At 47.9% G+C, this 18,498-nt stretch overlaps 1 protein-coding gene and 1 long non-coding RNA gene across 2 annotated transcripts; one reads left to right on the forward strand and one right to left on the reverse strand.

The window, feature by feature from the left end:
• Nucleotides 1–4,099: 4,099 nt before the first annotated feature.
• Nucleotides 4,100–11,764, forward strand: LOC147016652 (potassium voltage-gated channel subfamily V member 2-like). The gene is made up of 2 exons (XM_085845530.1): nt 4,100–5,619; nt 9,207–11,764. Exons 1-2 carry the CDS (start codon nt 4,276–4,278, stop codon nt 9,756–9,758), a joined length of 1,896 nt encoding a protein of 631 aa, XP_085701656.1. The 5' UTR covers nt 4,100–4,275; the 3' UTR covers nt 9,759–11,764.
• LOC147016653 (uncharacterized) lies at nt 6,045–10,014 on the reverse strand. The gene is made up of 3 exons (XR_015049142.1): nt 9,861–10,014; nt 9,671–9,754; nt 6,045–6,536 (listed from the first exon to the last, which is right to left on the reverse strand). It is a non-coding gene; the product is annotated as an uncharacterized LOC147016653 (long non-coding RNA).
• Nucleotides 11,765–18,498: the final 6,734 nt, after the last annotated feature.

Here is an 18,498-nt window from a genome sequence, read left to right on the forward strand (position 1 = left end):
TCCCTTGCCCTCACGCTGTCTTCCCTTCCCTTCCCCTCACGCTGTCTTCCCTTCCCCTCACGCTGTCTTCCCTTCCCTTCCCTTCCCCTCACGCTGTCTTCCCTTCCCTTCCCTTCCCCTCACGCTGTCTTCCCTTCCCTTGCCTTCCCCTCACGCTGTCTTCCCTTCCCTTCCCTTCCCCTCACGCTGTCTTCCCTTCCCTTCCCTTCCCTTCCCCTCACGCTGTCTTCCCTTCCCTTCCCTTCCCTTCCCCTCATGCTGTCTTCCCTTCCCTTCCCTTCCCTTCCCCTCACGCTGTCTTCCCTTCCCTTCCCTTCCCTTCCCCTCACGCTGTCTTCCCTTCCCTTCCCTTCCCTTCCCCTCACACTGTCTTCCCTTCCCTTCCCTTCCCTTCCCTTCCCCTCACGCTGTCTTCCCTTCCCTTCCCTTCCCTTCCCCTCACGCTGTCTTGTCTTCCCTTCCCTTCCCCTCACGCTGTCTTGTCTTCCCTTCCCTTCCCCTCACGCTGTCTTGTCTTCCCTTCCCTTCCCCTCACGCTGTCTCGTCTTCCCTTCCCTTCCCCTCACGCTGTCTCGTCTTCCCTTCCCTTCCCCTCACGGTGTCTTGTCTTCCCTTCCCTTCCCCTCACGCTGTCTTGTCTTCCCTTCCCTTCCCCTCACGCTGTCTTGTCTTCCCTTCCCTTCCCCTCACGCTGTCTTGTCTTCCCTTCCCTACCCCTCACGCTGTCTTGTCTTCCCTTCCCTTCCCCTCACGCAGACTTCCCTTCCCTTCCCTTCGCCTCGCGGTGACTTTCCTTCCCCTCACGCTGACTTCCCTTCCCTTGCCTTCCCCTCACGCTGTCTTCCCTTCCCTTGCCTTCCCCTCACGCTGTCTTCCCTTCCCTTGCCTTCCCCTCACGCTGTCTTCCCTTCCCTACCCTTCCCCTCACGCCGACTTCCCTTCCCTTCCCCTCATGCCGACTTCCCTTCCCTTCCCTTCCCCTCATGCCGACTTCCCTTCCCTTCCCTTCCCCTCATGCCGACTTCCCTTCCCTTCCCCTCACGCTGTCTTCCCTTCCCTTGCCTTCCCCTCACGCTGTCTTCCCTTCCCTTCCCTTCCCTTCCCCTCACGCTGTCTTCCCTTCCCTTCCCCTCACGCTGTCTTCCCTTCCCTTCCCTTCCCCTCACGCTGTCTTCCCTTCCCTTCCCTTCCCCTCACGCTGTCTTCCCTTCCCTTCCCTTCCCCTCACGCTGTCTTCCCTTCCCTTCCCTTCCCCTCACGCTGTCTTCCCTTCCCTTCCCTTCCCCTCACGCTGTCTTCCCTTCCCTTCCCTTCCCTTCCCTTCCCTTCCCTTCGCTTCCCTTCCCTTCCCTTCCCTTCCCCTCACGCTGTCCTAACCCTCATCAGCGAAGCGACAGGTTATATTTTCCTTGAAAAAGTTAACATAAATTGGTAGCTGCTGCTGCCGTCATTTCTGATCTCATCACACCTTACATGTTGACACAATGAACCTTGCACATGGGAGCTTGGCTGCCGGGTAGTTATCATTTTATTCGGGTGCAACCATGCCGCTGATGCTATACCCCTCTACCAGTACGCTGGTACTCATTTTATCGACCTCTGAAGGATGACGAGCTTAATCACCCCCGTCTGGTGTTAATTCAGTGGCCAACGGGGCTTGAATTCAGGAGCCTAAGATCCCAACTCAACCACCCTAACCACTAACCCAACACCAAGCTTATGCAATAAACTTCTGGGGTAATGACTGTTTTCTTCAGATAGTTCACATGAGGTGAACACCTCTGGAGATCGAATTTTTTTTGGGGGGGGCGGGGGATATAAATTTGAATCTCGTGGAGGAGAGAGAGAACTATGAACGGATTGGAAGATAACTGGGTGGAGGGGAAACACCAACAGCTTGGGACACTTGGGGGAAGAATTGGGCATGGGGAAGTATGAGTTTCAAGGAAGGGTGAGGGTGGGGGTTAACCAGCTGAAAATAAGCTCAAACAGGAGGAAGGAAAAAAAAATTGGGATGAAACAAAAATAAGGGGGTTGGGAAAGCATTTGCAAATGAGGGTAAAAATATGAATATGGGTTGTCGGGGTAAGGGTGACCTAAAGTGGTGGTGAACAGCTGTTTTGAACCCCCACACGGAGGAAAAGGATTTGAACAGACCGAGGAACAAGGAAGTTGGTTCCACAGGTGAGTGGAGATGAGCACTGAGCTTGGAGGTGTGTTCCGTAAGTAAGCAGCTTGCTTTGTGTACACGTAGTCGAGGCTCATGGAAGATTTAGTACTCGTCCACTGAACGGATCATGACGTCACAGTACAAAAGCAACAATGGAGCCGGAGGGTAAGACAGAGGGAGGTGGATAAACAATAGGGGGCAGGAGGGGATGCATGGGGTGGACAAGATGGATACAGAAGGAAACTCATGAGGGAAAACTGGAAGAAGCGAGAGGGAGAGGAGGCTTTGAACCGTAAGTGTTTGATCGTCAGACCACAGTCAGGAATGGGGATGTTATTGGGGTTCTCCATGGAGAAAACCACTCTGGAAAGCTTCATTGAACACCTCCGCTTTGTCGTCCTCGTTTTCAGTACAAGTTCTATCTCTCCTCTCCAAGGATCATTTTCAATTTCTCCTTTTAACTTTCTCATTCACAAACTGTCACAATCTTTTCAGATTCTCTTTTATAAATATCCATCATGGCCAAGTTCATTTGGTGGTTTTCACGCAAATGGCACGTTCTTCTTCGACCGTCTGATTCTGGAAAACCTATGTTGTAACCCGTCATGCTCCTCGTCTCTGCATGTCTCTACCGTGCTCTGTTTCTTCATCTGCTTCGTGTCATGGTTCTCGTGTTTACATGGACCGTTCTCCCCTTTTCCCTCTTTGGCACAGTTGGATCGTTCATGGCCACCAACTTTTGCCGGCAGACGAGACGACAGTTCAACGTCCCTCTGAAGTTCCTTGTAAGAATGGTGTTACTCATCAGACTCCTATGATGTTAAAAAAATTAAATGTTTTTCACATATATAACACATTAGTTTCACAAATTTCCATTGAAATACTCGGGTATTTCCATCAATTGTTACCATTTCCGTCGAGGTTATGCACTGCATCTACCGGACGGCCGTCATTGGCTGTGTTGAGGCAAGTGGGGGGGGGGGGGGGACACCGGACCCACCAGAGACGTGGTAGACGACGCCGGGGACATTTCAAACTCGGTGCAATTGTATACAGCGCACGCGCTGTAAAAAGGAAAGAACCAGACACAGGTGGAGCACATTCAGCCCATCATGCCTGCACCACATCAACACCACCAATTTACCAACACAATATCAAAAGAAGAAAATGAAAAAAAACAAACATTTTAATCATAATAATATTCATTATTATTATTACTGGTGTTTTTTGGTAGTTGTATTTTTTTTCCTCAAGGGGAGGGGGCATGGACTTGGTTAAAAACACATCAACCACACAACACCCTTGACGAGACCCCCACCAACAGCACTCCATACGCATGCATACAATCACCCATCAATGCTCAAGCTACTTAAAAGTCCTGAGGAGTTTACTTTTTGTAACCCACTGATAGACCGGATCTGCATCCGGATCTTCACCAAAATCTATTCAATTCGTCCGTGTCGCGCACCCAACCTGTCCACCCAGTTTCATCCAAATCTGTCCATCACTTTTTGAGCTATCCTGTTCACAGACAGACAAGGGGTGAAAACACAATTTCCATTCACCTTCAGTGGTGGAGGTAATTAACTCTCAGGAAGGAAAAACTAAGTTTGGAAAAGGTGGGCTTGGGAGAGGAGGGAGGAGGAAGTGGGGGTTACGAAGGTAGGAAAAAATGATGGTTTTGGATGGAGGATAATCTGAGATGGTGGTGAACAGCTGTCTTGAATACTTGGAGGGAAGAATGAGGTTGAAGAGTATGTGGAAGTTGGTTCCACAGGTGGGAACAAGCACTTCTAATTCAACGATTCTTTTTGTTTGATATTACACACACTGGCTTGTTATTTTATTCATTCCTCCCACCTCCTCCAATTTTGTTGGCACCAAAAAAGAAAATAATAATAGTCGAAGTACAGTGCAATGCATGGTGTTATTTGAAGGCTATAAGCCAGAAACTCATCAAGGTTTAAGAAGATTATATGGTGTGATTAACTTCTCTGTTGCCCTCTGCATAAATGCACACTAAATCCGTAGGAGGAACAGTTCAGGTGTGAGCAACCAACAATCCCAGCAGGAGCAGGTTACAAAGGTTGTACCGTGGAAAGGAAATGGCGCACGTCTTGTCCTCGGAGCACACTGAACCAAGTCGTCACTTCAACTTGCAGTCCCAGCTCGGTCTCGACTGGCTGTTTAAGGATGACATGCTGTGCCATGATGCGCAGGATCATTGGCCCAAGGACTGGAGGTACGTGCAGGAGATTCCATATTGCTGTGATGTTGAGGAGATGTCTGAGCGCTATGAAGAGCAAGAGGAGTACAAGGATGATGGGGGGAAAAAAGAGCCTCAACAGCTGGAAAACTCCACATCTTACTCGACGCTATTGCACTTGAATGTTGGAGGTCGACACTTTTATTTGTCCAGGCAACTCGCTGCCCGCTTCCCACAGACTCGTCTCGGCTGCATTGCCACATGCGCAGAGCTGTCACACTGCCTTGAGCTGTGCGATGACTACTCTGTGGATAGCAATGAGTTGTTCTTCGACCGAGACCCAGAAATATTTACATACGTGTTTGGGTTTTATCACTCTGGTGTCCTGTGGTTGCGTGATGCGCTCTGTCCCAGACAGCTCATTGAGGAGATAGAATACTGGGGTGTCCGTCTCCATTCCGCACGGCACTGCTGCCGCATCCTGTTTGAAGAGCGACGAGACGCGATGGACGATTACCTGCAGGTGCAGCGGGAACTTGAAGCAGAACTTAAGGATGGTGAAGAAGAAGAAGAAAGTGCCTTTCGCACCATGCGCTACAGCACAGCACGGCACATGCTTTGGTCTCTCCTGGAGAAACCTCTTTCCTCGTTCACTGCAAAGCTCATGTCTGTGGTTTCGACCATTTTTGTGCTCATTTCGCTGGTTGCCATGACCTTGAATACAACCGAAGAGTTCGGGACCTCACCTACATTTTCGACCACTGGCCACGGCATAGTGGAGTCCTTTGAGTCTGTGTGCATAGCATTCTTCACTGCAGAGTACCTGGGTCGGATCATTTCTACGCCAAATCTGCGCCGCTTCCTACGTGGTGCGCTCAATGCCGTCGACCTGCTCGCTATTCTGCCATTCTACATCCAATTATTGTTTGAATGGGTGGCAGAAGACGCCGACGTGCAAGAGTTTGATGACGAAGTGCGCACGGTGGGCCGAGTTGGTAAGCTTGGACAAGTGCTGAAGATCATTCGTCTCATGAGAATCTTTCGGATCCTCAAGCTGGCGCGTCACTCCACGGGTATGCGTGCCTTTGGCTTCACTTTGCGCCAGTGTTCACAGCAGGTCGGTTGCCTCTTCCTTTTCATCACCATGGGGATCTTTATCTTCTCCGCATTGGTGTATGCAGCGGAGCACGAGAGACGAGGAACGAAGTTTTCGAGTATCCCCACCTGTTGGTGGTGGGCCACTGTAGGTTGACGTGACAAAATCACAACATTACCTGTAACACAGTCTAACCAATCATTTCTTCACAGTGAGAGAGTTTATTATATTGCAGGAAAGCACAATTCAGCCCAAGTAGACATGCATTAAGCTACAGTTTGTTCAATGTACAAAGCGGCCACAAAGTCCTTGTGCACGGTTAGAATTTATCTGTATGCTTCCCTCCATTGTCTTATCTACACACATTTGAATTTTTCTCCATGTTCTTCCAGACATCTCCCATGTTGAGGGTTGGATGTGATAAAAACAGCCCCTGGCAGCTATTTTGGGGTCTTAAACTGTCAATCAGCTATCCTGCAACAAGATGGTGCACCGCACGTTATGCTCTCGCAGTTCGAGAATATCTCGACGATAAATTCAGTGGATGATGGATTGGACGTGGATCTGAGATAGTGTGGCCTCCTCGAAGTCTGGACTGAACATGTGACAACTCACTTTGGGGCCTTGTGAAAGAGGAAATTTCTCATCACCGATCAACAGCTGCCAGGGGCTGCTTTTATGACCTCCAACCCTCAACATGGAAAAGGTCCAAAAGAACATGGAGAAAAATTCAAATTTGTGTGGAGAATGGAGGGAAGCATGCAGATAAATTCTAACTAAACTCGAAGGGCACGCGATCGAGCGCATACCTCCGCCACGTAATGCCTGATCCACGAGGACACGTCGGGCCCAATACATTTTTGAAATATCATGCTTTCCAGTACTATATCGTTTTTGGCCATATCTCTCAATGGTGAAGAATCACTTAAAAAAAATTAAATATTCACCGTATCCATATCTGGATTTGGATCTTCACCAAAGTCGAATCGATTCATCCTTGTCACAACGTGCCCAACTTGTCCACCAAGTTTCGTCTGAATCCGTCCACAACTTTTTGAGATATCCTGTACACAGACAAAGAGACAGAAAGGGGTGAAAACATAACCTCCTTCACCTGAAGTGGTGGAGGTAATTCTAACTGCGTGCAAAGGGACTTTGTGGCCGCTCTGTACAAACAATATTCAATGTGAATATCAACTCGGCAACCTACAGTAGAACCATTTTTGGTTCGCGGGCGCCAGCAGTGACCACTATTTTCGTTGTGTCTGTGTGTTGGATTCACTATATATGCTAGATATCCCTCATTGTCAGGGTGTGTGTGTGTGTGTGTGTGTGTGTGTGTGTGTGTGTGTGTGTGTGTGTGTGTGCGTGCGTGCGTGCGTGCGCGCGCGCGCACGCGCACATGTCTGCAACGCGAGGCTCCACAGCACAAACCAGCAAACCGATTTCGATGAAACTTTGCCGACATGTGCAGTATTTGTTGGGAATGTGCGCGTTTGAACTTCGTTGCTCAGCAACCACCCATTGCTATGCAGCGGCCGAAAAACAGCGTACAGTATTTTCAATACTTGTCCTTCAGTTTTGAATGTGGAGAAACGAGACTTTGGAATTCAACACTTCGAGATATTTAGAAAATTTTACTTGAGCCGATTTTTGATTGAGGTTTTATTTTTCAAATGGTAGTCCTTCAAAAATCGGGTGTCTCTTCACCGTCATTTTTATGAGGAGCTTCGGAAAGTGGGCGAAGCTTAGGGAAAGTTGGAGTGGCATTGGAAAGTGGGCGTGGCTTATGGAAAGTGGGAGTGGTGTAGGAAAGTGGGCGTGGCTTATGAAAAATATTGTGTGGGTCAGGAGGTGTGGTCAAACAAGAGCATTGAGAGAAGTTTATCAGGTTTTCCGTGTGCGTGTGTGTGTGTGTGTGTGTGTGTGTGTGTGTGTGTGTGTGTGTGCGTGTGTGTGTGTGTGTGTGTGTGTGTGTGTGTGTGTGTGTGTGTGTGTGTGTGTGTGTCTGCAACGTGAGGCTCCACAGCACAAACCAGCAATCCGATTATTTTTCAAATGGTAGTCCTTCAAAAATAGGGTGTCCATTTACCATCATTTTTTATGAGGAGTGCCAGTTGGCAAAATATGCAATTGGAAAAATCTTGCCAGGTCGAGGAACAATTGTATGTGAACCAATACGTCTTGGCAATGAATCTTGGTCGGTGGATCGGTCAGAATGAAAAGCATCGTATCCAGCGCTTCGATCCTCGTGAATCCCTCGTCGCCTACCGGCTTGTCTGTCTGTCTGTCACTCTCTCCAGAGCATAGCTCCGTGACGTTTGATGCGGTCTTGATGAAACTTGGACACAAGCTAGATATCACGGTCTCGTGTCTTTTTGTATGAGGGGCGTCCCACGCCCCTTGTGGGCGGAGCCACGCCCACTTGAACTTTTTATTAAATTTTTCTTGCAATTTCATTTCCTAGAAGCTGTGCGTAATGTCCATAAGTACAACATATAAAAAATCCGATTTGATTTGGTCAATTTTGACGGAAGAGAGGTTTTTACGGAAGGGCTTCCTCAAAAGCTTCCACTAACTCAATTGTACCCATCGTGGCATTGTTCAGTAATGCCCGCGAACCATCGTCGTCTCCTGGCTAGTCTATTTCAATTTTTTTGTATTTCAATGTGGTGGTGTTCATTGCCAATACCTGCTGAAGTAGTAATATAACTTACTCTCCTCTTTTACTCTCTTGCTCTGGTCTAACTGGGTTGGTAAAGCACCGTCGTAGCTGGTGGAGTAGCTTACTGCATTGGGAACTTGCTTAGTGATACAATGCGGAGTGGCTCTGAATGGGAGCATACTTCAGGGATCCATTATAATAATAATAATAATATCACAGCATTCCTTTTTGAACGATAAAGGCACATCGACCTGTCGAGGTAGTTTCATTGGCAAGGAGTACAGTCCTGGATGGGTCGCCACTCCGACGCAGGTTACCCCCAAATGGTTATTACCGCGGTACACTGACCTCAGAAGGATGACGGGCTAAGTAAATCCACCTGGTGTTAATTCAATGGTTGACAGGGCTCGAACTTCGGACCCTTGGATCCCAAGCTAGCCACCTTAACCAATAAGCCAACACCAGGCTTACCCCACTGTGCAAATCGTCGAGTAGATTATGCATAATAAAGATCCGATATCAGATTCCACACCTGGAGTTGGCTGAGCGGTTGATGTGGTTGGCTTGGTACCTTAGGGTCTTGAGTTCGAGCCTTGTTAACCGTTGAATCAACAACAGGTGGGGTTGACTCCGCCTGTCATCCTTCCGAGGTTGGTGAAATGAGCACCTGTGTACGGCATCAGCGGCATAGCCACGTCCCTATCCAATGATACAAGCAGCAGCCTTGAGGTGTGTATGTGTGTATGTGTGTGCGTGTACGTGTGTACATGTGATGTACACAGTAGGGTTCAGAGTAACCTTTCCAAATTCACAATGGTTCAAGCCTGGGATGATCGGGTACCTCCAAGTCTGGTGCCATTGGGTGTGTTCTGGACCCAGGGCGATACATGCCCCGACAGGTCATCAATTGATCTCATATTTTGAGGAGAAATTAATTTTCCCCTTCTTTATCCTCCTGTTTTGTTTTTCTTTCTTTCTTTCTTTTTCTGCATTGTTTAAAAGAGATTTATTTCTCCTTTTCCTCCTCAATAAAATCTTGTATCCTTTTTATTTGACCTTTCCTCACCAGGTGAGCATCTCCCAAGTGGGTTACGGTGACATGTGCCCAGATAGTGTCCTTGGCCAGTTGGTTTGTGTCGCCTGCATCTCCCTGGGTATTATCCTCAACAGTCTGCCGATATCGATCCTATACAACAAATTTTCTGACTACTACAGCAAGCTCAAAGAGCATGCTCTCACAGCTCGCCTGCGCCAGCGGCAGGGGGTCAATAAGTTTTTAACGGCCAAGGGGAGCGGACGTTTTCCAACCGCTTGTGTGTGCGCAACCGAGTGTAATCCGAGGAGCACACTCACCAACCAGGCAGTCACCAGCCAGGCAGTCACCAGCCAGGCAGTCACCAGCCAGGCAGTCACCAGCCTGGCACTCACCAGCCAGGCACTCACCAGCCAGGCACTCACCAGCCAGGCAGTCACCAGACAGGCACTCACCAGCCAGGCACTCACCAGCCAGGCAGTCACCAGCCAGGCACTCACCAGCCAGGCAGTCACTTGCTCGAAATTCTGCCAAAGACGAGGAATTCCGTACTCGCGTCATCTCCTCAATCATTTCAGCTGTTCCTGAAAAACCACACACATTCCTTTAGAAAATCGCTCATTGCCATCACTGCCCAAACTGTGAAATGACCATCACTCTACTTCCACTAATGACTAATACAAGCCTTACTTTTGAAATTGTAATGTTTTACTCTTACAGTCTTGGTATAAAGTCAAAACGACTGCGCAGCAGGAATTATGATGGTCAGCAGCTTGCTGGGTGCTGTGCTCCTTTATCTGTGTCCATTTGCCTGAACCCTGAGAAGGGCTTGTGAGTTCTTTTATTACCCCGGACGTTTGACTGTCAATAGGAGGGGCTTTCAAATTGTTTTCTCATTCTCCTCACATTTACGTCATTGTTGTGATTGGTCCTGCTCAGCCCATGTGACCCCGACGTTTGACTGTCAATAGGAGGGGTTTTCAAATTGTTTTCTCATTCTCCTCACATTTACGTCATTGTTGTGATTGGTCCTGCTCAGCCCATGTGACCCTGACGTTTGACTGTCAATAGGAGGGGTTTTCAAATTGTTTTCTCATTCTCCTCACATTTACGTCATTGTTGTGATTGGTCCTGCTCAGCCCATGTGACCCTAACGTTTGACTGTCAATAGGAGGGGTTTTCAAATTTTATTTATTATTTTTTTTTAATTCTGTTTTCACTTTTCACAGTCGTTAAGGTTGATTAACACTCGGTTGTCATAAAGTTTGTAAAAATCACATTTTATACCGTTTGCACGTCGTGTACTGTACGTGGGTAGCGGTTGCTGTTTGATTCCATTGGCTTCCACTCAGCCTCACGCGTTTAGTTTTTACCCCTCAGACCGAATTGGGCTGAAAAAGGGGTATTGTCGTCACAGGCGTTGTCCATCCGTCTGTCAACTTTTGGTTTCCGTCGATTTCGAGGAGAATGCCTTGTGCGATTAAATCCATTTTTGCAGGGTGTGTTGTGGTTGAGTAGAGGAAGGTTCCTTTCGAAAACGGACGTGCTGCGATTTTCAATGTGGCCTCCATGGCAGCCATCTTGAAATTGGTTTCCGTCGATTTCGCGGAGAACGTCTTGTCCAATTAAATCCATTTTTGCAGGGTATGTTGGGGTTGAGTAGAGGAAGGTTCCTTTCGAAAATGGGCGCGCTGCGATTTTCACGAGCCGCCACGGCAGCCATCTTGAAGTCTGATTTTCGATATGACGTCCAACGTGCTCTAACTGACTGCATCATCGTGATATCACTGCTTCCTTTTACAATGCATGGGCTGAGGGGTTACGCCCGCTTTGCGGAGCTATGTTTTTTAAACTTCAATTTAAATCCTATTTTCACTTTTCACATTCGTTAAGGTTGATTGACACTCAGTTGCATCAAGATTTGTTAAATTTGAATGTTTTGTATCCTCGGTCTGTGTGGAATGCATTTCACCGAGGGGAGGCTTCCATCGGCTTCCATCGGCTTCCGTGCCGCCTCACGAGACTTTTAAGATCTATTCGATTTCTGTTTTCACTTTTGGGACCTGTTGGTGTAGCTACAGTCTTAACGTAGATAATTTTCGTAAAATCCGAGCAGAAACATACTTTTCATGAGGAAAATGTATTAAATTCAAATTACCCTTGGGTATTGAAAGGAACACCACATGCTTTCCGTTCACTGCTTGACCTCGTACATACTGTGTTCCCCTGGTGGACTGCTTATCGGTAGCGTCTATCCGATATCGGCTTATATTTTAGAATGTTTGGTGACGTGCTCTGCAAGTATCCAAAAGAATTCTGGCGAAAAACGGACGTTTTAAAATGTTGTTAAAACATTTCATCGGACCGTGAGCTGGCGGGTCATGTGACGTTATGCAGGCAACATGGCGCCTTATGCAGGTTCGCCATATCTCGCGAGAGATTGAACTTTTTGGTGGTCCAAGGGTCCTTTCTGTTGAACACCAACACTTTGTGTAGAAAGCCATGATTTACAAGAATTCAGAGTGTTTATTTAACGGCTGTGAGCGTGGGTTTGAAAACCATGTGATGACGTTGGAAATAAATTTCTCTGGACAATGGAGGTGTTTACTTTGAGCGGCCTCACGCGTTTTTATATTGTCTGGTAATCGGCTGCCCAAGTATCAACATCATTTGGTAATCAGCTTTCATTCAACGTCGGGGTCATTCATAGTATTCGGCTTGTTCCAATGCGGTTTATCTGTTAAACATATCAGATGTCAGAAGAGCCATTTGCCTCTGCCTTGTCCCTCTATACCTGAATATGTGCACAATGTGTTATTTAAACTGTTCACTGGGAATCATGCAATTTTGAGTCGTGTTGGGTGTAATGACATCATCTATATTCGATCAGGAGGCTTACACTTGGCGATAAGGCGCTCTTTTCCAACAGCAGAAGTTTTGCCTTCTTAGATTTTTTTTAAATGCACCTTGTCTGCACTTTAACCCCCCCAACCTCCCAATTCCCAGCTGAATGTCAACTGCAAACAAGAGGCCTTGCCACAGTGAACATGTAAGCTCGGAGAAGTATTCTTGACTTGTGCCGTTGAGTACGAACCGTGCTTCGATTTACTTGTTCCGCATGGTTTACATTTGTCCATATGTTTATCATGTGCACAAAATGGCGGAATTTCCTCCTCAACCCAGGTGTGCCACAAAAATTCCCCCTCCACCTCACTTACTCTGTGTGCCACACTTTTTCATTTTCTTTCTCTTTCATTTCCGTTTTGGTTTTCACATGTTTGACTTTGTCTTCTTCCAATATTTACTGCAATTACACTGTTTGTGGGTGTCATGTCTGTGCCCTTCAGCAACAAGTATTCTTTCTGTCCTATTGTATATGGTACCTGTCATTCTCTGTACCAGTGTTTGTTTTTCTCACACCTGTCTGGCTATAGTTTGTGCTCTGATCTGATCATCTCCAAGTTCTCTGCTCATTGCATCTTGTACATATTATCACAAGTTGGTGGGACGTTAGGAGGCATGTGTTCATCATGTATCTATTACTATTATATGAAATGGTTTCATGCGTGAGGATTGTAATGGCGTGTCATCACACGACGAGTGTTCTTACAGAAGAACAGTTTATTGAAAGGAGATCACGACAACAAATATGGAGAATACAAGACACACCAAGACGAAGGGCAGACCGAAACCATGAATGAGTTTAATAAATAAATAAATGCAGTTAAACAAAAGCACTTGATACAATAAAGGAGCTATGGCACCACAAGCACACAATAATTCATGCACAATTGGAGGGATGGGGCAAACGATATCCTTTAAAAGAATACCAATACCGAAGATTAAAATATCTCCAGCTCATAGCATGGACCAGACAGCAGCACGAACCAGCCCACAGCCGAAGCACCTAGCAGAGAGGTGAAGCATCCAGTGGGGCAAGGTGGAAATGACTTGTAGGGCAGCCAAGGAGAACAGTGGGCTGCACACAGAGAATGGAGGAAGCACAGCCCAAGGGAGAAAAGAAAGGACTGCACATGTAGAGGATTTTATCCCATACCCCATCTCTGAACATTCATTACTCATGGTCTGACACCTGCTAATGTGGAAGCACATCGCCACCTAAATGGTGATAACATTGATGCTGCCTGTACCGATCAGGAGATGCCCTGCATTGTGCTAATAACGGTATGCCCTCGGGGGTTGCCTGTTATCCAGTGTGATCAGCGGGGAGGGGGTGGGGGTTATCATCCCAAACACGGACTGCCAACACATCTAGCGTTCACCGATCTCGTTACCCTGCCGAGCAACTCACCTGGTTCTCCTACGTGATATATATGGCAACTATGCCCCTCTCGCAGCTTTCATAATAACAAGGCAACTTCACTATAATGGGTCCCTGATTACAGGAAAATGGTAAAGCCTAAACGAACACACATACCCCCTGCAATGTAACAATTGTGTCAGGTTTGAGGGGTGGGGTGGGGGGGCGGGGGAATTTCCAGAGAGCAGATAGGAATGTATAGAGTAGCATCGTCCGTGTACGAGTAGTTGGCCAATCTCGATGTAATAAGTAGGGACACGTCAGCTTAAAGATTGTTTTGTTTAAATGTGCACCATTCAGAGGGGGTGGTGTGTGGTAATAATTTGGGATTATGGTTGAAGAATTGTGCGTATAACCCCTTTGTAATGTCACATTGGGTGGCTTGTGGCTCTGCCAGGCAAGAGAAGGGCGGAGCCTTGGATCGCCTCTTAGGGGTGGAGTGAGTCCAGAGAGAATTGGGGAGGAACCTGGATGGCCTCTGAGGGGCGGAGTTTTTGTTACCCCTATGCCTAAGATCGCATGGGGGCAGTGCTTCCAGGAAGGATCAGTCTGAGGAAAAAAGGAGAGTGACTCGGAGAAGGACAGAGTTCTGAGGAGGACAGGGTTCTGAAAGGATCATTAGTTCTGAGGGGAAAAGGGCAGAGGAGAACAGGTCGAGGAGAACTGCTCAGAGGAGATTGTCCTGCTTGCCTACCTTCATGCTGAGACTGTTTGTCTGCCTGCTGCCTGTTTGTCATCCTGCCCATCACCTCATCCCTCCTCATTGCCTGTTCGTCTTCCCATCGTCTGCTCACCTCACAATTGCCTGCTCGTCCACCAGCAGCTAAAGCCACCTGGTTTTTGTCCCTTTCTTGTCTGTGATTGAGTCCAGAGTGAGGTGCCTTGGTTTCTTCAGATTTCTTTTATTCTCATTGTATATAATTATTTATTATCGATTCCATGTTCCCCCTTTCTTCCCCACCATGACCTGCCGCCATATCCCTCAGCCAGTTAATCTTCCCTTATTTGTTTCGGGAATAAACCCATTGCTTTTAAAAGAGCTTCTCATGTTTCTCTTCACAATTGCACGTGCACAGTCTGCCATAATTTGTAACGTCTCCACAGGAGTTAAAACCATTCGGTACATCGTGGAATTTTAAACCTCCTGGCACAATGAGCTCACCATTAGCCATTGAGCCATTGATGCTACATTGGTGTCAGAAGTGGGATATTTTTTTTCGAACCCCTTAACTCCCTCAGGAGTGCAGGACTCGAACCTTGATGCTACATTGGTGTCAGAAGTGGAATGTTTGAACCTTCTAAATTTATAGTTGATTGGTGTTAGGAGAGCGTAAGGGATCACACGACAAATTTAAAAAGACTTTTTTTATTTTAATTTCCTAAGCACACGGGAAGAAGACCGCTGCACAAAATTGCAGACGTGCAAGATTTGGTGTTATGCGGAAGCAGAAAGGATGAAAGAGGCGAGCGGGGGTTGGGGATTAGTGAAGAGCATTGGGTTGGAACCTCCCTCATTCTTGAGTGATCGAGCCAGGAAGCGGGTGCGATGTCCATCTTGGCCATGTTAGGAAAATTCACGGAGAATGGATGACCTGAGAGATGTAATGGATAAAATTGGTGAACAAATGAGGAATGAAATGATTGAGATAAAAAGTGATTTGGGGGTGAGGTTTGAAAATAAAATTGATGAACACATGAATAAAATGGAAGCACTAATTGATGGAATGGCAGGTTGCTTTAACTTTGGGGCACAGGAGGGGACATGTTTGATTAATAATTATTGACTCGAAGAACATCGAACTTGTGTGCATGTCGCTCTGGCCTAGAAAGAGGCCATCCATGAGACGAGGAATACAGAGGGAGGAAGGTTGGGCTCCATGGTGTGTGAGGTGACATCCGTGGTTTGCGGTATGGTTCTCATTAGACAAGGCAGAGGTTCTTCCGGCATGCTGGGGACCATCGGGGTGTGACGCTGTGCTGGCTCCGAGGTAGGTGCAGGTGTCCGAACCTGAGACGGTGAGCCAGGTGTCTGAGCCTGTGACGTGTGTGGAAACGGGCGAGCTTGTTCGCGGTGTGTGCGAGGTGGGGCCACTGGTGTGTGGTTCTAGGCTTGCACTGGAAAGCGAGGCTGCGTCCATCGTCGTACATGAGCAGATGTTGGCGGAGATCGTACCGGTTCCTGGGATGTTCGGGATGGACCCTGTTGGGGTCGACTCGGGGCCTGGGGTTGTCGACCCATGGTACACAGGGTGCGTGTTCGCAACCACAGGGCAGCGGGTAAGAAGGAAAAAGTTGAGTGTTCGGGCATTGAAAAAGAGACAGGCCACTGTGAGCCTGTGTCAGTTGTAGCCCCGATTGGGTTTGAAATTTTTTTGTCCAGCGAATGCAGAGGTGGGAGCTGTGAGTCATGAGCAGCTGGTGACTCATGACAATGGAGAAAAGTTGGGAGAGTGGGAGGCTCGAGGCCAGTAAAGGCAGCAGGAGGGAGCAGAAAAGCCTGCCATTAATGGGATTATATGTAGCTGCGTTTTGGAACATGAGGCTGTGAATTTAAATATTAAAATGGCAATTCATTTTGGAGCAGCCTTGGTGGGAGTTGCCCCCCAAGCAACAGAATTCGGACTGGGTGGGGTTTCGGGCGTCCGCCTCATGGGAAATTGTCCCCCTTGAATATTGGGTTTTTCCAGGCAGCTGGGTAACTGCAATGACAAGATTTGGACTTGGGACCCGACCACGGGTGCTGTGACACGACCCTCGCCCCACAGGGAGTCTGGTGGAATGTGGCATCTCTTGTCCATCGGGGTGCTGTCTGAGCGAGTGTCTTATGGTGGTGGGGTCACCAGACCCTGTAAGGGGTAGAGACCTCTGGGGTCTGAGGTGGTTCCGTCTCATGGTGTACCATGAGAACTACGAGGGGGAGGTGTTGCGGGTTGCGCTTTTGTGGCAGCACCACAGAGGGCCAGTAAGGCCTGACGAGGTGACCGCCCAGGCATGCAGCCTGGTAGCCTCTCCCTGAGGCTCTGGGGCAGTCAACATGTGCAGACCTGCCATTCTACACTGATCTATGGATGCAGGTCGATCCGTATGGACAGAGTATGAGTACAGCCCACTGGACAACGACCGAATCATCTGTGAAAAGTTATGGAGTGTTTGGAAAAGGTCTGGAGAGGCCCACATCACCTTCCACAGATGGTCCACCATGATTTATGGGCTCTCCGTTTGGGAAGAGAGCCCTGAGTTTTAATTGGCATGAGTTTCATCGGAAGAATGGCTGCAGCAGGCGCTGCTGGTATTGAATGTGCTCCCCAGTGGCGATTTGGATTTGTGTGAAATTTACCCTTTCCCAATTGTCATGACTCACCATGCTTTGCTATTTGAGGAATGCAGGTGAGTTTGGGAATTGGTATGGGTGATGGGCAGCAATAGCCATGAGAGCCAAGCATGTGGATCAGGTGGAAAGGGTTAAAATGTGATGTGTATGGTGAGTAACGAATTGTTTTCTTTGAGTGGTTGTGATTATTGGGTGTGTGCAGGCAATGGAAGGGTAGCTGCACCGTAGCATGTATTGCAGGTGGTGGAGAATTATTTGGCAGCGGGGAGGGAGTGACATTTGGGGTTTTGTGGGTGGGGAAGGTGTGTGTGTCTGCAGGTATGGATGACACTCGAGAGGAGCGGTGACTGCAGCCCCTCCTGATGTAACTCATCCTTGGCAGTCGGTGGTGTCTGGAGCTCGGGGGCCGTTGGAGGAGGATCTGTGGGGGCGTCCATTGGGTAGGAGACCCTTGACCGGGGAGAGGCCAAGAGTGATGGAGGCTATGAAAGCCTGTTGTGGAGACCCTCCCGGTGGGACGTCCAGCAATGGAGCTGTTTGGCTGCTGGGGGCCGAGAAGTTGAGGGGGGGGCAAAGAAGTTGTGAGGTCGGTGACTTGTTTTGGATTGCAGACACCACAGCCTGAAGCCCCCCCCCCCCCTAACAGCGTCTTGTTTGTGCAGGACCTTCCTGCTGATGAGTTGAGGGCCACACCTGCAGTGTGTTAAAAGATGAAGCCCTCTCTCCCTCTTCCCCCTTATTTTTTCCCTCCCCCTATAGTTTTACCGTTAGCTTCCCAGGTCGGGCTCAAAGTATCCACCTTCATTTCAGGAAGGGGTCACGATTCATGGACAAAGTTGTGATTTTTGTTTGTATATGCGGGTTTCAGAAGGTGGAACGGATCCCTCCCAGGTCTCAAAGTATCCACCGTCGTGTGTATGTGTGTGTGTGTGTGTGTGTGTGTGTGTGTGTGTGTGTGTGTGTGTGTGTGTGTGTGTGTGTGTGTGTGTGTGTCGTTGATTGGTATCTACATATGCTGGTTTCAGAATGTGGAATGGAGTCTTCCCAGGGCAGGTTCAAAGCATCCACCTTCATTTCAGTAAGGGGTCCCGATTCATGGACCAAGCTGTGCAGTTTTCTGAACTCAAGGTTTTGTGCCGAGGGCTCTCTTCAGGATCGTCGCTGAGCCCCGCACAGTTTCCAACTGTAGTTTGTTTGTAATAATATTCCCAGGGATGTTTTTTTTTTTAATCTCACCTGTAAAGTAGTTCCAGGGAGCTTCTGGGATGACTCGTCATCCCTCCATCCACAAATACTTGTAACTTCTTCTTAGAAACTTCACACATGATTTCAATGAAATTTGACCACAACCTTCATCACCCATGATGGCATAAAAAACCAGGGTCTGAAGGGGTCTACAAAGTTGGGGTGGGTTGCCTCCTCAAAGAGATTTTCTTTCTTCGTAAACGCCACACACAGTTCAGATGAAGCTTCACGACAACATTCATGATGTACCATGATGTACCAATCATGACACATAATGTACCAAAGTTTGTTCACGACATTAGAAAAAATTGCTCTAAGGGGATTTAAAGGGGGTTGCCCCCCAAAATATGTACACTACCGGTCAAAAGTTTTAGAACACCCCCATTTTTCCAGTTTTTACTGAAATTTAATCAGTTTAATGTTTCAATGTA

The sequence above is a fragment of the Eptatretus burgeri genome, chromosome 11, assembly GCF_056783735.1.
Source record: "Eptatretus burgeri isolate ZD-2024b chromosome 11, Ebu_testis_v1, whole genome shotgun sequence".
Classification (NCBI taxonomy): Eukaryota; Metazoa; Chordata; class Myxini; order Myxiniformes; family Myxinidae; genus Eptatretus; species Eptatretus burgeri.